The sequence below is a fragment of the Mustela putorius genome, unplaced genomic scaffold, assembly GCF_011764305.1.
Source record: "Mustela putorius furo isolate JIRA1106 unplaced genomic scaffold, ASM1176430v1.1 tig00003875_pilon_pilon_pilon, whole genome shotgun sequence".
Taxonomy (NCBI): domain Eukaryota; kingdom Metazoa; phylum Chordata; class Mammalia; order Carnivora; family Mustelidae; genus Mustela; species Mustela putorius.
Window position 1 is genome coordinate 7423191 of NW_025422026.1, and position 21366 is coordinate 7444556.

Here is a 21366-nt window from a genome sequence, read left to right on the forward strand (position 1 = left end):
CAAAAAGAATAAAAAGAATCAAGAATGGGAAAAATATGCCGAGTATAAAGACAGGGATTTTGAAGTTCAAGTCGTGGGTGAGGGGATGAAGATTTTTAGTACCTGAGGCCTCCTCTCCTCTCAGTGAAACAAGAGGAGATGTTCCGGTGTCACAGCGTGTCCTTTGTGTAATTAATTTTGAGAATGGTGAACATGTGACTAATTTTACTCCATGGCTTATGGAATATTTTGATTTTAAGAGGTCACTTTATCCGCATCCTAGAGTGGAAGAAATTTCCCTTTCTCTGGGACCAGCATTTCACTCCTTTCAGGCAAGGTTCCCTTGTTGTTGGGACAATCTTTGTGATGCCAAGGGAGGAGCCCTGGGCATATCCTCTTACATCTGATGTAAGCCTTGACATGCCCATCAGCAAAGAGTCGTAGGAGCCTTCCAGATTCCTTTGGGGACCAGTCTCTGGCCGTTGTCTGAGGATCTCAGGGTTCTGTGCCCCTTTGTGTCACCCAGGTGTGGGTGTGTGATTTCTGCTCTCCGAGATAAGTTTGGTACATGGACCAGGGCAGTCCCATTATTTATTTTATAAGTTGCATTAAGTCAACTTTATAGGAAGAGGTACTGCATACTGAGGTTGCGGAACCAGTTCCCCACTCCTAGCCAGGAAGCCTACATGAGGGACATTTCAGTCCCAAGAACATTTTTGTATCCTTTGTGGGGATAATTGGGTCAAGTCATGGCCCATGGAATACAAGGACTGTGTGAAGAGCCCTGCTAGGTAGCACTGGACAGCCTTTGGTCAGGTGCCTTATACACGTAAGCACCATGGAACACACAGCTGGCTGATGATACAGTGTCGCTTCGTCCCCCAACAGCAGTGTTGTAAATGGTCTTCAGCACGTCCCTTCATTGGGGCTTTTGTTTCAAAGCGCGATACCCTCTTACCCATGCAATTCAGTTCCTGAATGATTTCTGCTCTTCGAGATAAGTTTGTCCCTTGGATATAGGTCTTAGGCCCCTTCTTTATCACTGTTCACCATGACCAGAGGGAGCATGGGTTTGGTCATGACAGGAGCAGTCAGCAAGGCATGCTGAGATGGCATTCCCTGGTCTCTCACGCACAGCCCATAACCTCATGCTGGCTTCATGTTTATTGCCAAGTTTGAAGGTCCAATGCTAAGGCAAACCATGCAGGTGCCGGAAGTAAGTGGAGAGGTCAGATAGAGGCCAGTAGGGAGCGGTGGAGTGTACGGCAAAGTGGAGAACACATGCTTAGCTAAGCTGAGTGGCCTCCACATTGGTCTAGCTGATCTGTACTGTGCAGAAATAGCTGGCCCAGCATTGCCAGAACTTTTGTATTTTCAAGGGAAGCTACAAATACAGAAATTTTAAATGTGAAATCTCCCAAGCTTTTAAATGTTGGCAACTAAGTAAAAAATTTTAAAAAGAAATTGTGCTGAAAAAAGACACCTCCTAGAGCCACATATGGCCTCTAGGTTAGGTTTGCAACCTCAGAATAAAAGAAGAGCTATGAGAATTTTAAGCAACTTGTAAGAGAATTTTAAGCAAGCTAGGTCATGGCCAGCAAGGCTAGGCATTTTAATGTCACCCACCCGGGTCATTGCCACTAGCCTTCTACTGAATCTAATGGCAGGAGAAGAAGGGACTTAGATAGGTAACAATGCAGGAGACAAAGGTACAGAACAAAGTCGTCATAGTCCTATCCCAGGGACTGCTAGGCCTCCTTGGTGACCTTCTTTCCATGACCTTGGAGAGGCCACCACACAAGAAGAAAATGAAGCTAGAGATACCTGTCTGTGAGGAAGCTTCTCTTTCCCATAATATACTCTTTTCTGAGTATAGTGTATTTTACAGAGTGACTGGAGGGGAGGGTGCTGGGGAGAGAGCTCTTCCTGGCGCCATGCTGGGTGTCCCAAGGGGCGTTCTCAGATAGTCCACACTCTTCCTATGGGAGTGACTGTGTTCTGGATAATTGCTCTTCTCTACAAACTCATTCACATCTCTCTTTCACTGGGTTTACTTTTCATCCTTCCTAAGCTGAACTCCCAAAAGTACCACCAAAATGAAGGAGTCAGTGTGCAGGTAGAGTTTGGGTTGCCTTACTTGGAAGGCCCCAATGCAGGCAACAGGTTACTCTAAGGGTGGGGGTGTGTGGCAGGGCCGAGAATGAAGCAGGAAAGGTGAGACCAGGCACCTGCTGGTGGTGGACGGGGGCATGGGAATGTGCCTCTCTCTGGCTAGGGAGGCTGTTAGTGAGGATAGAACACTCCGGCCCTCCACCCAGGCCTTGCAGAGGGAGCCACATATAAAGCCCGATCCCCACCACTTCTGCCTTGACTTCTGTGTCAGCCTCTTCCCCTGGATATAGATTGAATTTGAAAATATGATTGATGGATTGGATATGGATTGATATGAAAATATGGATTTTCAACAAATGGAAGCCATGTTGCAAAGAAGTTCATGATAAGGACTTTGGGGTCAGAGTTTGGTTTAATACCAGACTCTGCCACAAAGTGAACTTGGTTGGTTGGTTGGTTGGTTTTTAAAAATACATGATTACGTCTTCATTTTGCTGTATTTAAAATGGAGTTAATAATAGCAGCCCTTTAAAGATATCGGGGGATGCTGGATTAGCTGTCGGCCATGCCTGGCACTGCCGTTACCTTACATAGGTCTTTGGGCTCGAGGGGCTCAACGATGCATCTGATGATAGGATTGTTACAGTGGGATGTTGGTCGGGGGCTGCCTTCTTCAGTCCATGCCTTCCTGCAGCATAGTTCAGAACATCCCGCCTCTTTTCACCCCTTGGGAAAAATTGGGGAGGCTGTGGATAGAATGCCCCCTGGCTGGGCTGGGGTGCAGACTGGGCTCCTCACCGTCACGTCTGTCCCATTGCCCCCTCCTGCGCTCACTTCCTGGACAAGGATCTGAATTGCCCCGTGTCTCCGGGTCCCTGTGAAGGCCCCCCCTTGACCTCAGCGCCAGGACTCCTGTGCATTTCAAACCACTCTTGAGTCTAAAGTGCTCTTCTCACAGCCGACACCATATAAGTGCTAAGCACCAGTGTGATGTAGCAACTCGAAGATGACAAACGAATACATTTGAAGAGGCAATGTCGGAAAATAATCCAGTAGAGCACTGTTCAGTATCAGACCTTTTATCAGGGCCATGACCCAAACCACTCTATGGAGTTAGGTAATAAAATGATCATGTCAGATAGCGAAAGGAAGAAGCAGAGACAGAAAGGGAGGCCTTGAGAACCCCAAGCCGCATGAGGAGTGCAGAGGCAGAAGAGGCTGGGGAGCTCTTGCTGGTGGATGCTGGAAAGCTGGGGGCGCTGGGTTCCTGAGGCCAGCGCGTGGCAGTAGGGACGGGTGAGACTCCAGAGACAGGTGGATGGTTGGGGTCTGCGAGCTGTCAGGAAAATGGACAGGTTTGAAGCTCTTGCCCCGTTTTGTGTTGCACGGCCTTTGGAGCTGGCCCTCCTCTGCTGCAGTGACTCTTGAAGGCCTTGCTTTTGAAGAGTTAACCTGCTTTTGGCCCAGTGGGATCGGTTCCAGTACTTTCCTCTGGTACTGTGGGTGCTCGGGGCCCCTTCCCCCACTGCCTGCCTTCCCAGCTCCCCACCCCTCCCAAAGCGATCTCCAAGTCTCTGGCTCGCTGCTCAGGAAACGATACCTAGACGGTCCCCGAAAACCACGGTCTATTCCGAGTCACGGAGGACCTACAGCAAGCTCTGTGCTGCCTGGCTTTGGGGAGAGCTGTCACCAGATGTAGGAAAAGGTTCAACATGAAGGTCCGGGGGCACAGTGGGGTGGGCCAGGCCTTCTCTGGAGGTGGGTTGGTCCCTCCTCAGCCTTCCCTCCACCCACCTGGGCCTTCCCTGGTCAGTGTCCATGGTGGTCCTGGTCTCTGCTGCCCTCCCCCAAGTGGACGCCGGTTCCTTCCTGCTCCAGGGTTGTTCTGAGCACGAGGGGGAGGAATGGAGGACCTTGGAGCTGTGCCTCCTATGCTATCAGGATTCAGCACTTAGAATCTTGGAAAGTCTCCACCTGGGAAAGAGTTCCAGAGAAAACAAACTTCAGATCCCGGCTAATATGGGAAAAGGCTCATGTTCACGGAGGCAGCTTCAGGGACCTTGGCAGAGGCTTAGGCGGGCTTGGCCCCTGCCTTTAATGGATCCGACATGGACCCTTCCATGGCCCATGATACTGTGAGGCCTCCAAAGGAGATTTCACCATCAGGCTAGAACGCGCTGCCTTTCAGAGGAGCTGTAGGCCCTGGGTCTAGTGATCCAACAACGTCTGTTGTTCCAACTGTTTATGCCCTAATTAAGGCAAGAAAGATTTTAAGGCACCAAACTCATCAACCCCCGCCCCGTCTCCTCCTCACTGGCCCTTATCAAACTGTTTTCCTCTTGGAGATGAGCTGAATTTTTTTTTATGGGAGAGAGAAGGGGCCAGAAAGAGGGTCTTGGGACCGGCAGGGTCATCACCCAAGTGACAAGAATCATCCTTCTGGTCCTGAGAATGGCGTCCAGAATAGCAGCGTTGGGCACACGTTCAGGGTGCTCCGGGCCAAGAAGGGGGTTGGGGGCAAGCATGTCAGGGAAAGGGTTGGACAGAGTTCGCGGTGATGGCAGATCTTCCCTGACTCCCCAGTTACAGTTCTTGAAGGCTACTGTGTGATGCTCAGAGGACAGTGTTATCTAGATCTTACGCATAAAATAAAGCAAGTGCCCCTACAGGTAGAGTAGTGTAGGCTACAGGAGCAGGGACACCTGGGCTTCCGTTTCGGGCACTGTGCCCACGAAAACTACTTCCCCGTGTTTTTGCACCTGGGGCTCAATACTGACCATTAATTCCCCCCCATGTCTGCCTCTTCTGCCAGGGGTCTTTTCAAACATAGACAATCATGGGATATTAAACTTGAAGGACAATAGAGATCATCTAGTCTCATCAACTCACTATATATATGAGGAACCTGAGGTCCAGAGTGGGGAAGTGTCTTACCCAAGGTCACATGGTGAGTTACCTCCTTTGACGTTTTTGTATGCAGGACAGCCCGTCCCCCAACCAATTGTGATTCTTAAGGTTTTTAAGACCTCATGGAGCCTCTGTATGTCCCCAAGCACTGGGGGATGACTAGGTGCCCCCCTGTGATTGCTTCTAAAGCCCCTTAGGTCAGGGAAGCTATGTCATAGGGCCAAGGTGAGGGGTGTGGGAGAAGCAAGAGAGGGACCGTGGCCCAGATGGGAACAGTGGCGTCACGCACCTCCTGGGCAGGCTGCCCAGACCAGCGGCCTGCCTTTCCTCCACCACAGACCCAAGGCAGCCCTCATCCCGGGTTAGCACTGCTTCTCATCCTGAAGCCGAAACCTCTCTCTAAATGTGATGTCAGAGACCAGGAAGCTTCCCTGTCCTCACAGACCTCACCCCGCTCCCTGCAGATGGAGGCCTCCCGATGCCCACGTGACTCAGCTGTGTCTTGATCTGGGAAGGAGGAGGGGAGAGTCTCAGTGCAACCAGCTAGGTCCCTTCCCATCATGTCCCCAACATCCAGCTGCCCACGTGCCCTTCAGATGCCTGCACATAGCTCTCCTGAAGGGATAGGCTTGCTCCCGTCTTGTCTGCACGCACGCGCGCACACGCAAACACACACACACACACATACACGCTGCACATTATTTTACAGACATTTTTAAAATCCGGGGGTGAGACACCTCCGTCTGGAGATTCGATCAGGAACACCCGCATCTCTGGACACGCTGGCCATCCCAGTTCAGTCCACGGTAGTATGGCTGGACGGAAGCCGGGCTGCCACGCACGTGGCTACCAATTTATTGCTCCAGACCATTTCCGTCCCTTGTTAGACTTGGCATTAGGATACAGCCAGAAGGGCAGCTGTGATTTCCTAAACTGTCCACTGAGCTGGTAAATGGAACCAAAAGCCAACAAGAGAGAGCTGGCAGGCTTGGAAGAATAGCGCTCCGGCCCCCGGGGTGTGGTCAGGGTAGCCTGTAGGATTCTGGCTCCCGGGATTCGAAGTGGCCCTCTCCACTCTCCCTTAACAACGCAGGTTCCGAGAATGCACCCCTCTCACCCTCTGCCCCGCCAGTGACCGCAGGGGTCATGCCCCTTCCCCATCTGCCTATACGCTTGTCAGGGGCTCCCCCCAGCTAGATGAGGCCATTCCCGCTCTCCTGTGACAAGCCGCGGCCAAGCCCCCGAATAGTTTGCTCACTTCCTTTCCCCGGTTCAGTGGCGGCTGCAGCAAAATGGTGTTTCCAGTGTCTCTGCCCATGCTTGGTTTTAAGTGAATCCCCCCCCGCCCCCCCGCCCCGGCCTCCCCTTCAGCCCACAATTCATTTGGCTGTTTCCGATATGGATCTGTACCCGAATCTCCCGCCCTCCTCCCCGCCCCCCTCCCTTCCAGCTCCCTCTCTGTCTCCCCCTCCTAGTTTTGATCTTCTTTGGGGGAGGGGATTTTGGTTTTTGCTTTATTTTGCTTTTTTCTGTTTTTCTGTTTTTTTGTTTTTGTTTTTTATAGGTTTCAGAGAAATTATGTTGAATCCAATAAGCCTTCCCGGACATTCCAAGCCTCTTAACCATGGCCTCTATGTTGAGGATGTCAGTGTTTATTTCAGCAAAGGACGTCATGGCTTTTAAAAACTCCTTTTAAGCCTCTCTGTTTTGATGTCACCTGGGTGGGCCAGGCCCTCTGAGAGGTGGGAAGCTCTAGGCGCTGTTCTCTTTGGATCCGGGGAACTAAGTAGAAACTGCATGAGCCACCGGTGCCCCTGCGTCCCTTTCAAGCCACCGAGACAGGGGTCGTCCCCCGTCCGTCACTGGCAGGGCTGCCCTGTCCCTCAGTCATCACTGTGCTCCTCTCTCCCCTGGCCTCCGAGGCAGCTCCTGCCGCCATCCTTAGAGCCAATAAAGAGAGTTAAAAACCTGTGCACCAAGAACCATCTTTAAAAAAAAAAAAAAAAAAAACCACACACACACACACACACACACACTAGCCATTCTCTTGCTTTACCAAAACCACCCAACCACCACGAGAAAGCCTGACGAAGTCCAGCCGTGCTCCGGCCTCACTCGCCCTGCTTGGAAGCGTGGGGTCTCCCCGGCTCCCCTGGGATCCCAGGCCGTCCTCTTAGTGACCTCGTCGCCCTGCAGCCTCCCGTGGGGAAGAGCGGCTAAGCGGAGGCAGAGACCACGCGGTGAGAGAGGGGGAGCCAGGCCCGAGCGCTGGCACCAGATTAGGTCTCAGAGGAAAGAATGGAAACCAATCATTTTCTATATATATATAAACATATATATATATATGTTTTGTGTATATATATATATATACACAAAAAAAATTTTTTGGTGGAAAAAACCATACTTTTGGGGGACACATTTCCCCCCTCCCTTCCTCTTCTCTCTGGAATGGCTCACAGTGAGTGTGATATTAGAAAACTCCTTGGCCCCTAGATCTGCAGTCCCAACAAGCTTGGCCTTGGCCATGAACGGGCCATCCTCCTAGGACCACAAGGGACCGAGGGAGTCAGGGGCCAAGGCCCTTCCGGCTAGTCCCTGATCCCAGGATTGGCTCTCTACTCCCCCCCCCACCCCCACTTTCACTTACTCTTGACTCTGAGAACTTTCGGAACCCAGTGGAATCGCCATTTCAAGGCCAAGATGAACTGAAGGGGAAGAAAAGGAAAAACGGGCCTCCTCCAGCCCCTCTCATGGCCCCAGTGGAAGTGTTATCCTGTTCTCTGGTCAATATATGTGTTCATTTTGCTTGCTTTGACTCATGCCTTACTCCATGGCCACCCTCTCCCAAAGAGGGGTTTGCTTCTCCCATTTCCAGCTCGATCACTGAGGAGAGGTGCGGGGACGCCTCTTCCCTGCTCCGGTAGGAAGGGCACAGCTGTAGGGCCCGAGCCACGCCCCAGTTTGCTGCCATGTTGGCCGAGGGGATGCTGGGCTTGGCCCAGCTGCTCCCACCTGGGGTGCCTCCGTGGTGAGAAGTCAGCACAGGCCATCCCTTGATGGTGGAGAGCATGAAGCAGCGGGGGTCTCCTACGGGAGCTCTTAGGACACAACGGTGGTGGTTTTTAACCCACTTAAGTTTTGGGGTGGCGACGCACAGCGAAAGACAGTAGATTCTCTCTGGCTTTGGCACATTTCCATGGGAACCAAGCTCCCACTGAAGCTCCTCCTTCCTGGGTCCTTGGGGATGGTGGTTCTTTGTGCCCAGGTTCTTGGCCCGTATCGGGGGTGGCTCCCAGACACCGTAGTGTCCAGAGCAGCGTGTGGGGATTCAGGTTTCTCCAGGGCTTCGAGGTGTGTGTGTATCTAGCCCCTGCCAGCTTCCCGCCGTCCTGCCCGCCCCCCCACTGCTTCGTGTCAGCCTGGTCCCCATCGTGTCCTGCTGACCCTTTGGGCCAGGGCCTCCCCCGGAGTGTGGCTTTAAAGGAGTAAGCTTGAGGATGATGTTTTTTTTAATTATTGTAAATCATTACCTCATTTCCAGCCTGCCAGGCTCCATCCATCCCAACATCTTTGAATCTGCCATTTTCTCACCTTGTGCTATGACAATGGGGCGTTGTATTTCCACAGAGACTTATAGGAGTGTTCAGTGTATAGTTTCTTAATAAACACTTTATTTTCTAATGAAATGACTGCATCAGACCTCTTATTTGGCAACTTTGTAAAGAATATTAAAGATACAGAAATTCCCACATTTCTGCCCCCCCACCCCCACTTCTCATTTTACCGATACTCTTCTCAAAGAAGTTTCTTAGCTCAGTCCTTGTTTTCCGAAGTGTTGGCAATCTGTGGCATGGGTTGCTCCACTGAGACTCCTCCCAGTGGGTCAAGTCCACCTAGTGAAGCCTTTCCTCATTTTATCGAGGAAGAATCAGAGGCACAGAGAGGTTGAAGGGTTCACCCAGGGTCACACAGCACAAGAGGTGGATGCAAGATTCCAGCCTGACTCCTCCAGGCGCTGCTCAGGCCACTGAGACCCTCGACTCCTTGGTGGCTGGGGGACGGTTCTGTTGTCTGGGCGGCTGAGGCTTACCACGGTGCTTTCTTCCGAGCCGATCTGTAAGAGGTTTGTGAGTAGACCCAAGAGATCCTTGCACCAGCAGGTCACTTGGGTTCTCCCCCGGATGGAGCAGTTTTATAACTTCCCTGGATCTTGAGGGCGTGACCTTGCCCAGAGGAGGACGGGGCGCTGGGCTTGTAGGCCAGTCTGCTGATCCCTCAGGGACACCCCATGCACCCAGCCGCACACTCACAATCTCAGCCAGGCCAGACTGTCCACCAGGTCTCACGGGGGCTACCCGGAGCGGGAGGCAGAGGTGGGGTCCTCCTGAGAGCAGCCCGTGTAAGTGAGCCGGGCTCGGCTGTCTGCCCTGGGCCCCTGGCCCTGACCCAGCAGGAGTGGCAGCCATGCCTGTAACTTACAAGATCTTCCTTTGGAGACGAGGGGACTCTGTGTGCAGGGTGTCCAGAGCGGGAGTGGAGGACAGGGGCGAAGGACGGACGATTGGCAGGATTGGAACTTTCGCCAGGCCTCAGCAGGCTTTGTGGGAGCTTGTTGGCTCAGCAGGGTTGCCTTGGGGGCTGCTTTTTCTCCTGACCCTCCTTGACTTAACCTATTTAAATTGAGTTCGAGCTGGGCCTCCCCTCCCCCCTGCCCCGCCCCCAACCTCACTCCAAATGGAAGTTCCTCTTCTCTAGAATGGCCTGGGTAGGGCGTTGCCCCAGTTCTGCACTTTCCTGTTCTGTGTGGTTCCAGGGCTGGACCTGGAGTGCCCCAAGGGATGGGAGGATCTTTGGGACCATGGGAAGAGCTTTCATTTTTAGTAAGAGATTTGAGCGTTGCTTTGTTCAAATGCATGGAGCCTCTGATGCAGGAGACAAGAGGGGATGGACAGAAATGGCCCCTGAAGAGAGGGGAGGGACAGCACCCAGCTCGGGGGAGGGGCACGTAACAGCCCTGGGAAGGGAACGCTGTTTCAACGCAAGAGGAGGCAAGAGGCAAGCTGGGGGGTTAGAGGTTTGGGGGCAAGAAAGGGGAGGAGGGTTTTCTGGTGGTTTCTGTTATGCCTGTGAAGTGCCAGGCCAGGCCTCATGCTGTGAGTGACGTCTGAGGAGAGCTGAGGAGGCCTGTGGTGCCCAGTGGAGGAGAGGGGGCCTGGTGGCCGAGACGGGGCCTGGTGGCCGGTGGTGCACGGAGCGTTGTCAGGCAGAGCGAGGACCAGCCGAGAAGGGAGAGCGGGGTTCAGTGTCCAGGACCCCGTTTTCCCTGCTCGGCTCTGAAATCCCAGGCACTTACCCCAACATTAGAGCCTCTGGGGTCATTAGAGCAGGCATGGGGCCGACCCCGAGTGTAGAACTCGGCCCAGAAGGGCGCTGGCTTGGCCTGGCTTCGTGCAGGGAGGCTCAGGGAGCAGCAAGACCTTCTGGGTTTGGCATCTCACCTAGAGGATTTCACAGGGCTTTTCTTGGGCTCCAGTGGGCAGTGTGGTCCTGCCGTCCAGATCTGCGGCTGACGCAGGCTGTGAGTGCAGGGTGCTCGCCGGGTGCTTCTCTGGGTCTAAATTCTCGAGGGGGCGACTGAGGAACACTGGTTTTGAATCCTATTCTCGGGAGCCTGGAGAGCGGGAAGCCTGTTCTGTGCTTAGAGACAGTAGTGAAAACAGGAGTAGGGCCTCCCGGGGGCGTGCTCTTGAGAGAACTACTGGAGTCTTTCGTGAGGGTTACATGGCCAGATCCTGGAACTGGTTACTGAGCGCCGAAGAGTGGGGCCCACCCGTGGAACGCATTATTAGGTCACTGAGGCAGAGCGGCTTGGACCTCAGGCACGTCTGACCCAGGAGGAGGCTGAGACCCAGAGAGGTCAGGAAAGAACCCTGGTTGTCCCAGCTGGGGACACATGAGGTCTCCCCAACTGCCGTGAGATCTTCCGCTTCTTGAAGCCTGCAGTCCTGGGACCAGCACAGCCGTGCTCTTCCCCCAGCCCTCCTGAGGTGAACTCGTCTTTTGGGGTTCTCGCCCCGTCCCATCTAGCCTGGATGGGGAGATGCCTTCCTGAACCTCCCTCGGGAAGCACCCAAACAGGGTGATTTTTAAAGACTCCCTGGAAAAGAATGCCTGCAGTGTTTGCGTTCCTCGCCCAAGCTAGCGTTCCGTGACCCCGCACACCAGAGGGGGTGGTGGGTCTTCGGCCCAAGATTAATCACGTAGCTTGCAGGCGGCGAGACGGCCAAGCGGACGATGGTGGTGTCTTTGGTCTCGGGGAGGCCTTGCCAAGTGGGAGCAGCTTCAGGCAGAAGGGTCGGGGGAGGAAGGCAGCCCCTTGCCTGACTCCCCCGCCCCCATTCGAAGTTTCTAGTCCCGTTGGGAAGCCCTCCTGGGGTGTTGAAGCTCAGCCACGCGCTTCTCACCCAAGAAGAGAGCAGAGGCCAAGCATGTTCCCTGTGGACGCCAAGAAGCAGGCTGCCGGGCTGCCCTGGCTCTTCCCTCCGGTGCAGGACTCCCTCCTGCAGCCGAGCTTCCAGAAGCCATGTCCTCACCGTCACCTCCCAGCGCAGGTGTGACCTCCGCACAGGAGTGACGGGCCCGGGATGCCTGGGTCAGCTGGGCCGGCTCCTGCGGGTCAGGCCCCGGGCACGAACGGACACGGCAGCGAGGGGCAGGAGAAGGTTCGAGGCCGCAGAGGCAGGGGCAGGCGCGGGCAGATCGGGACAGGAGGCCTTTGTTGCTGTGTTGCTTTCTGAGCTACACCAGACAGGATTAGGCAGAGGGCCTTTGTTTTTCTGTGTTCAGGGACTCCGAGCTCTGGCTCGACTCATGTGTTGCTGCCAGAGCAGTTCTAGAAAGGAGAGAGAAATGAGGTAAAGTGGCGGGAGGTGCTGCTGGCCGCTCTGGGGCTCCCCTGGGAAGGGCAGGAATGGGGTGGGGGAATCTCCTGAGTGTGACAGTGGGGGAGGTGACAGGGCCATGGGAAGCAGGGGAAGGACAGAGCCTGGTTTGCAGCCAGATTGTCTGGGAGGCCTGGCCCCACTACCACGCACCCCACCCCGCTCTCCCATGCCCTCCTCTTCCCCATCTTCAGTGGGGCTGGTGTGGACAAAGCTGCCGCAGGCACCAGTGGCCTGAGTGGCTTTTGCTCTGCACTTTGCCGTTAGAAATCCTGTGTGCACCCCCGCACTACCCTCTCCCCAAAAAACCTCAGCCTGGAGTTGACGTATCTCTCTCAGAGCTCAGTAGGACTCCCTATGCAGCCCTGCTTGAACCTGAAGGTACTTGAAGGAGATGTGCTGGTGAGAGATAAGGTCCCTTGCCTACTTTTTGGTGGTGGTGGTGGGGGGGAGTCCAAAAATGCCATCAGGATTCTGAAATCCATTTGGGCAGGACTTCGATCCCAGTTCCTCCTCTCGGTGGGTGACATTTCCATGACGTGTCTGACCCCAGGGTCCCCTTGGAGTTAATTCTCCCCTGCTGGCTCGGAGAGGTTGCTGCATGGTGAGGAGGTCTACGGCCTCTCTGCACGTCGGGCCCCGTCCATCAGGACACGTCCCCTCCTGTCACGAGGCATCTGGGTGTGCGCCTCAGAGGGCTGGATCTTTCCCCACAGTGCTGGGCCTGCAGGGGTGGGGGAGGGTGCGGCTCAAATGTTCTGTGTGATCTGGGGCGGGAGACAGTGAGAATGGGGGACAAGGACGCAGCATTGGGGCTGGCCTTGGACAAGGCCCGCTGGCCGCCCTGGAGGAGGAAGCAGCAGGTGAGAACCTCAGAAGGGCACCGAGGATGCTGCTGGCTCCGGTTCTGTGTCAGAGGCCTCCGGCCCGGGGCATGACCCAGTCCACGTGGGCCCACTTTGGGAAGGCGTCTGGAACTATGTGGGGTAGAGGGAAGAAGCAGGATTACGCAGTTCTGAGAGAGGAGCCAGAGCTGTGGAGAGGTCCGGGCTGAGGGCTTTGGGGACACGCCTCAAGTCTCAGGAACAGGAGACTCACAAGCTCCCTGCACAGCCCTGGGCTTCTCGGGGTCGCAGTTTCCCCCACACCCCTCTGCAAACAGGAGCTTCAAGAGGTCTCTCGGATGTAGAGGAATCGAACTGTGGCTTAGCGAGGGGAGAGAGGGGGCTCGGGGCATAATAGGAGCAGAGCTTGGCTTTTCTGAGAGGCCAAGATGCTGAGCCGTTCCCCCCGGACCCCGGTCCGAGCAGCGTCAAGCGATGTGTGAGGGCTTGGAGGGAGGGTCACCCCCCGCCCCTCGGGGACCGAGGAGCCAGGCTGCCCAAGGCAGGAGTCCCCCGATCACGCTCCCTGGTCTGTGGCTTCCTCAGAGTCTGGGGCGGGAGGGCCGAGCATCAGGTCAGCGCAGATAACTGCCCCCGCCAAGCCTGACTTTGGTAAGTGACACTGATGGCCTTGGTGGCTGGTAGTGACACCCTGCTTGCCTTCGTGGCCCTCTTTCCTCTCAGCTCCTGCTGCCCACGAGCTGTCCCCACGGCAGCAACACGAAAGCCCGCTTCTGCCTTTGGGGACCTCGCCGGAGCGATTGACCCGTTTCCCTTAAAAAGACGCAGGCGTCCTCCCTTTGTCCCCGCGTTCATCCTGCCGTGAGCAGGGCAGGGACCTGTCCCCGGGAAAGCGATTTATTTCACTGCTGTTGGGGACACGTCGGGGTGATAGTTCTGTTACAGAGAAACGCCGCCTCCTTTTACTCTGGAGCTCCCCCGGGTTTTTGGTCTCTCTCGGTGCTTGCGACATTGCTTTGCAACACAGCGTTCTTACTCTGCAAGGCTTGCAGCAGCCCTTGGCCAAAGGTCATGCTGTGTGACTCCCAAACTGGGGTCTCAGGGAAAGAGCGGGCGGGGGGGGGTGGCTGGGGGAAGGGGTCGCGGGTGCTCTCAGAGGAAGGACATCTGTCTCCGATCCCTGATGTGGCTCTAAGCAGCTGCATGGGCTTGGCGAGGTAGTTACCTCCCACGGCCAGGTTCTTGAGGGTGTGGGGAACACAGGATGCGGAGAGCCCTTGAGTTTGAAGTTAGGAGGGTTGAGGTCCTCAACTACAGGAGACCTCTGGACCTACAAGAGTTCTGTCACTCGTAGTCTTTATCAGCACTGGCTGGCCGAGCAGTCCCCAAGTCCTCAAGTCTGTGTCCCATAGGACAAACGTAGGTGCTGCTCCCAGGCCTTCCTTCAAATAGTCTCAGGGAGAAGGAAAACTCCAGAAGGCAGGCTGAAGCCAGCCTCCCTATTCTGTGGACACCAAAGCGTCAGCCTTCTCCTGCTGTTAGTTCTGAGAGAAAGCTCACATGACAGAGAGCCTGAGGGGAAATCTCACAGCATGTTTTGTCACGAGCCTCCGTCTCTGCGAGCTCCATCTGGTCAGGAGGACACAGCCAGGGTCCGTGACTCTATCTGGGGGCTGTGGCTTGGGAGAGAAGCCCTTCCCTTCAGAGGGAGCCAGATGCCACGCCGGCCAGTGAGGGCTTGATTCCGTTCTTTCCCACAGTCAGTGGGGAGCAGAGGAGGCATCACAAATATAGAATGCATTCTGAGAACGTCTTTCCTGGGAGAATTTAAATTCTGAGTCCCTGTTCGAATGACTCATAGAATCCTTCCATCGCTATGCCTGTTGGTTTGGCAACTCTGCTACCATAACAGGCGATGGCCCCACGTTCCCCTGGTACCAAATGCCAGTCTGGTCCATATGAAGACCGGAGTGACCCCACGGTGCATGTTCAGGATGGCGTTTTTGGCCACCTTAGTGTTTCCAGTGGATCAACCGCTTGACCAAATATTGTCTCACACGAACTGATCCATTTTCTGGGCAAAGCTTCAGTTTCTGCAATGTGACTCTCTTAATTTGAGTCCTCAACGTGCAGAGAAACTTTTCTTCCCACTGCGGTTATTACATAAATGATGTTGTCAAGATTGACATTGACATTGGTTGCGACAGTGCTTCCCTCGAGTCTCAGGAGATGTTAAGAGCCCATCCAATAACTTTGGAGAATGTTGCACGGAATAGCCAGTCTCTTATAGATTCACAGTACGTGTTAGGATACTAAAGGCTCTGAGAAGTCCTGCTTTAAGCAAACCGTTTTATCCCACCACTTTCCCAATCTAATTAAACACAGAATGCTCTTCACTTAATACCTATCCGGAGAATGACACACACACTCTTTAGGTAACACTGGGTTATCGGGTGGTCAGAATTTTTTTTTTTTTTTAATAGAATGAAGCAGGATATTAACCAACTGCTGACCTTCTATCACAATGAACGAGCACACCCCAACACTTTTGCCCAACAGGCTCAGTCGCTACTTCTGCCCTCTGCCTGGCAAAGAGACAGACATGATTCTGAGAGCGGTGGGCAGGTACTCTTGTGAAGGCAGGAAACCTTCAGTGTAGTATCTCCGAAGAAAATGGTAAGTCATCTCATGTAAGAGTGTAAGACTTCAGCACTAAAGCTGGCCACCCTCGCAGGCTGGTGAAGGACACCTCAGCTAGTGTTAGGACACAGCCATGAAGACCGGGAGCCCAGCCTCGGCACCTCTAGTAGCAGAATGGCTTGGGGTAAGTTACTTTTCCTTGTTCCACATTTGTTTCTGAGCTTGCTAACCCTCTGATACAAAGACTCTACCTAGACAGGTGCCCCAGATGCAACATCGCCATGAATCACTATTGTCTCCTGGTGGGGGACACCTTTTGGTTCTTGGGTCCATCTCTCTCTGCCGAGTGTCCTGGTGTAATCACATGGGCAGAGCGCCTTTGCCCCCTCCTGAGATGCTGGGGGGCTTGAAGTCAAGTGAAGGGAAGTAGGAAAGCGATGGGTGCCACTTCCTGTGAGGGTTGGTGGATTTCTCTGGCTGAGCAAGGAAGCAGATGCTTGGGGGTTAACAGACCCTCTCTGTCACAGTTGGACAGGGCCAAGCGGGAGTTCTCGGCAAGATTTTCCGACTTTGATCTCAAGAAGGCAGCTCTGCCTAACAAATAGTCTGAAATGTCAAAGAATAAATGTTAAAGCTTGAAGGGTCGTTCTCTGGGGAGTTGCCTGGGCTGGCTAGGGAGGGAGAGAGGGACACAGCAGAATCCTTCACATAAAGATTCTGACTTGGTTTTGTGATATTTAAGAAAAAAGAAAACTCTGAATTATTTATAGCACAGAAGAGGGAAGCAGGCTATAGAGAAGTGTCCAGGCGTAAGATGGTAGTTCACGTTCCTTTATGTAAATGCCCCAGCCTTGAACTGGTGAAACTTTTCTCGTTGGTGACATGCCGTTGACCTCTCCTTGAATTATGTATTGTTGTTGTTACAACTATGATTATTTTATTCATTAAGAAAACTCAAGTCCTTGGACATGGGAGTTGGGGGGAGGCAACTTCTAGAAAGGGTTGGTGCAGAAAGCAGGAGTTATCTCTTCCTCTTGAAGGATCTCTAGTACATCCTTCCCCATTCCCTTCCACTCCCACCGGGTTGTATACGGCTCCCAGATGGGTGCGAAACATGGTGGTTTTGGCCTGGCCACCAGTTGGCCACGTTGATATTATTTCAACATGGCGGGCACTGTCTCTCCGTTATTCCACTTGAAAAATGGAGGCAACTGTCCTATGCCTCTTCTGGGTGTGCTGGGCCAGCGAATGATGCCCTGTGTTCAGAACACCTCGTGCCTGGGTGGGAGTGGAGGGGAGAGAAAATAATATCCGTGTTACACGGCAGAGGGGGAGGGAGGGCCAGGGAAGAAAGGAAGTAAAGAAATTTATAAAAGGAAAATCAGAAATGACGGAAAGATTGGTGTTAAATCTGGAAGGAATGAGGTCTTTCATCTGTTTCTTTTGGACAGTGATGTTGTTTAGACGTTTTTTTAAAAAAAGGCTGCTTGTTGCTAATCACATCCTGATTCTATAGCCTGGGTAATTGAAATCTACTGATAATCTCAGAATTGCAGTTAAATTAAAAATGACAAGCTTCAGATGCTTTCCCTTCTCTCGCCACAAATAACACAAGTGTGCTCTCAGTGCCTGTACCTCTAATTGTTTTTGCACACCCCGGACCCTCTCGGGGATGCAAATGAATGGAACCAATTTTGTGAGGTTGGGGAAGTGGAGATGAAGCTAGTCCAAGTGCAAACGGGGTCATCAGTATGCCTCCCAACAAGCAATATGGTGTTTACCACGTATTGCTTTTATTGAAATTAATAATACTTTTGCCATTTTTCTAGATTTTTTTATCCACCTAGAAGAACCTAGAGAACATTTTGCACCTAAAATGTCACAGTGACACTCCCGTTATAAAACTCTGAAAATGTGCTTATTTTTATACTCGGTGACTTATTCTACCTCTCAGAAAGGTCTTCCAAATATTTTTCCTCCACTGCCCACTTTTCAGTGATGTAGGAGTGTGACCCACATCGCTGCACTGGGGCAGTGGTTCTCAGGCTTTTTGGTCTCAGGATCCCTCACAAATTATGATGACCCCAAAGAGCTTTTGTTTATGTGGGTTCTATCCATTTTTGTTATTGCAGGTGAAATCAGAACTGAGAAAGATTTAGGAACACAAGCGTGGGTACACACACACACACACACACACACACACTCTAGTTAGCCATCAGACGATGTCATCACATAGCAGGAAGCCACTGGAAACACTCCACGCATACCTCTGAGAGAATGAGGGTGAAAATATGCCAAGACCATCTTGGTAGACCTTAGTAGACCTTAGACCTTCCCAGGGAAATAGCTTTGACACATGACTCTCCTGGTAGGGTCTTGGGGCCACTGGGCATGTCTGGGCCACATTTTGAGCCATGCTGCTGTAGGGAAACTGAGGCACAAGCAGATGCTCAAATCAGAATCGCATTGGTGTCAGTGAATGATACCAGTCATGCAATTTGCTCCAGGGGTAAGGCTACCATCCGAACCCCAGGTCCTCATGCAGATACCACAGGAATGGTATAGTTCTAGGGCTGTGGGAAATACACAAGGACTTCCTCCGCTATGAAGAACGCTCAACAGTGGACATTTGCTTGCTCTGGAGAAGGAGCATGGGCTTGCTCTAGCAGTCAGCACTCTTGGCTGATTGAAGAGATTTATCATGAAGAGAGTTTGCAAAATCCCGCTGGTGAAAGAGAGTGGAGCGGGTGGTGTGGGGATGGAGGGAATTTACAGTCAGCACCTCGCAGGCCAGAAGTCCCATCATGTGCATTCTAGCCGTCCTGGTGTATCACATCTGGATCTGTCTAAGGAACATCTGGGGCTTGGGAGTGTTCTATAACGTCGCATAGGTGTGTCTGTTTAAGTTTAAAGACCCTGGCCCCTCCTGCACCCTCCTGACCTGGGCACTTTTTGTAGAGGAAGATTGGACTATGAAGAATATAATGCCTTAGGGACCTTTGGACTCTGTGCACACATCTGGCAGCTCCCTGGAGTTGTGGAGGTCTGGGTGCGTGGCACTCTTCTTCCCCTGTCTCCTGTCACTTTTACCTTCATGCCCCAGATTTATCACGTCCACCCCAGGAATCAAGAACTGCTCTTAGCTTGTTCTGAGAACCTCTTTGGCACCAGGACGTCACAATCCTCCGCAGGAGAAATGGGTCTTTCAAGAGTGCTTCTGAGATCGTGAACAGCAGTGGTGGTTCATTGATTTGCCATTCAAACGTTGACCTGAAAGTCCTATTTCCTGCCTTCAAGAGCTTCCCAGTCTAGTCCATTGGTTCTCAACCAGTGGTGACTTGTTCCCCAGGGGATATGCGTGAGGACATTTTTGATTGGTAGAGCCCCTGGAACAAAGATATGACCCAAATGTCGATGGTGCCAAGGCAGAGAAACCCAGTCTACCTCAGAATTTCTCAGCAAGACAGCCCTTCACCCACCTTCACACCACGTGCAGACTTCTCCATTGGTCTACTCTCCTCCAAAGGGTGTGCTGCCCTGCAGGCATGTACACTGTGAAGCCCGGGGGTTGGCCAAGGGGCTGGCTGCTGTTTAGGGCAGACGGGAGTGTGAGCGTTGCATGGTGCAGGCTGGGTGTGCACGTATACGTGTGCAAGGCCCCCTTGGCCGTGGGAAGGCGAAGGGGAGCAGACTGGGGCCAACTCTTGGGCACTATGTGTCCCAGCTCACAACTCCAAGGAGCCTGAGACACCTGAATTCTCACCTGGCCCTCCAGCTCATTCTAAAAATATATTTAACAGGGTAGGAGGAAAGGAGGTACTCCATTTCACAGTGTGTTAGCTTGATTTATAACTGTCAAATCTTCAGACGTGTGAGATACCGACTTCCAGTAATTCTGTGGTTCCTGGTCCAGCAAATGTGAGGGGCAGGCCTGGTGCAGACTAGCGAGTCATTACGTTGGAAGCAGTACGTTGGAATTAGGCACGGGGTACGCAGAGAGGAAGGATGCCTAGTTTTCAAATGTAGTTCTTAAAAATACTGAATCATGACATCTGTTTGCAGCTGTGGAAGTAAGTAGAAATGGCAGTTCAAGGAAACCCACAATTAGGGTGATCAGTTGAGACTTTACACTGTTGTGTTGTTTAAAGAGATGTCCCTCTGTCGGAGCCTTAGGAAGCCCGATCTCATTGGGTGCATGGTCTTCTCGCAGAGAGGCAACCGTGGGCTGCTCCAGGCAGGCCTTCTTCCTGCTGGGGCAGCACTCGTGCAGTGTCAAGCCCTTGTCAGGTTGCCATGGAGACCAATCTCGAGGCCCTCAACATTGATTAGTATTTATTGGGGATCTGCAGTTTTCTGGATGTTGTGACCAGCACTGTGCAGGAGAGAGGGAGAAGGGCGGCTCCCTTTCCTCCCCCACTATGGATGATGGAGAGGGCATCGTTCTGTCACCGAGAGGTGAAGACCCAGGAGAAATTGAATGGGAAGGGTGTATTTTTTTCCTTCTAATAACATTGCTGTTTTTTTCTGATTACAAAAGTAATTTATATTCACAGTAGAAAATTTGTTGAAATACAGAAAAGCACACAAACACATAAATTATCCACCATCCCATCACCCAGAGACAACACTGTTAACATTTTAGCTTTCTGCCTTCTAATCTTTTTTATGTACTTATTTAATTATTTAACAGAATCAAATCATGCAGTGTGCATGCATGCACACACCCTACGTGCCACTTCCTTTCTTTTATAAGATTGCATGTGCCATTTAAACAATATTTTGCAATATTAAAATTTTGCATAGGTTATTTCACATGGTTCCAAACACACACACACACACACACACACACACACACACACGTACATGAATATTCATAACAGCATTTATCAAAATATCCAAAAGGTAGAAAGAACCCAAATCCCTCTCCCTTGACAGATAGATAAATAAAACATGGTATATACGTAGAGTGGAATATTACTCAGCAATAAAAAAGAAGGAAGTACCCATCATACAGGCTACAACATTAACAAACTTCACAAACACTGTGTTAAGGGAAAGAAGCAAGACTCAAAAGGCCCCATTTTGTATGTTGCATTTGTATGAAATCTAGAAGGGGCAAATCTATAGAGACAAAGAGTAGGTTAGTGGTTGTGTCCGCCTGGGTTGGGGATGGAGAGTGACTGTAAATGGCCCCAAGAGATCTTATCGGGGTGATGAAAATTTTCTAAAGCTGGATTATGTTGGTAGTTGTGCCATTTGGTAGATAAACTAAAAATCGTTGAATTGTGCATTAAAGGGGGTGAATTCGGGGCTCTTGGTTGGCTCAGTCAGTGGAGCATGTGACTTTTGATCTCGGGTTTGTAAGTTTGAACCCTACATTGGGTATTGGGATAACTTAAAAAGATAAACATCTTTAAAAATAGAATAAAATAAAATGGGTGAATTTTATAGGAGGCAAATAATACCTCAATACAGTTTATATATATAATATAGTAGATACATATGTGAAACAAAATATCTGTAAATATGTCATATAAAATAAATGTAGATAGCATATTTATGTAAAATAAAGTTTATATATTGATAGCCTCTATATCAATAGTAATTGATACATGTATCAATAACATGTATTAATATATTGATATACAATAATATATATATTGATGCATAATATTGAGGTAGAGGACATCTCTCTCTATAGACAAACTTTCTTTTACCTAAATATACTGTATGTATTTATTTTGTATATTATGTACTTCTATACATTTTATTTTACATATGTATTTACTATGTTATATATATATATAAGCTTTATTGGGGGTATTATTACACACATATTGAGGTGTTAATAACATGTATTGATTTATGAATATAAATTTATATGTCAATAATATTGAGATAAATAATACATGTATCTCAGTATCGAGGTAATTAATACCTCA

The 21366-nt window shown here is 51.4% G+C and overlaps 1 protein-coding gene across 5 annotated transcripts in view; it reads left to right on the forward strand.

Annotated features, from left to right (window-relative positions):
• NTRK3 (neurotrophic receptor tyrosine kinase 3) overlaps positions 1–21366 on the forward strand; it is a 380449-nt gene that overhangs the window by 263546 nt on the left and 95537 nt on the right. The window contains exons 13-14 of one of the 5 annotated variants that reach the window (XM_045067151.1): positions 4904–5038; positions 6563–7017. The exons of 3 other annotated variants lie outside the window; for them this stretch is intronic. In XM_045067151.1, the coding sequence (XP_044923086.1) occupies positions 4904–5038; positions 6563–6681 (254 nt within the window). In that variant the 3' untranslated portion in view covers positions 6682–7017. Of the gene's footprint in view, positions 1–4903; positions 5039–6562; positions 7018–21366 lie in introns of those variants that run through there. One more of the 5 variants, XM_045067152.1, reaches the window with a different exon arrangement.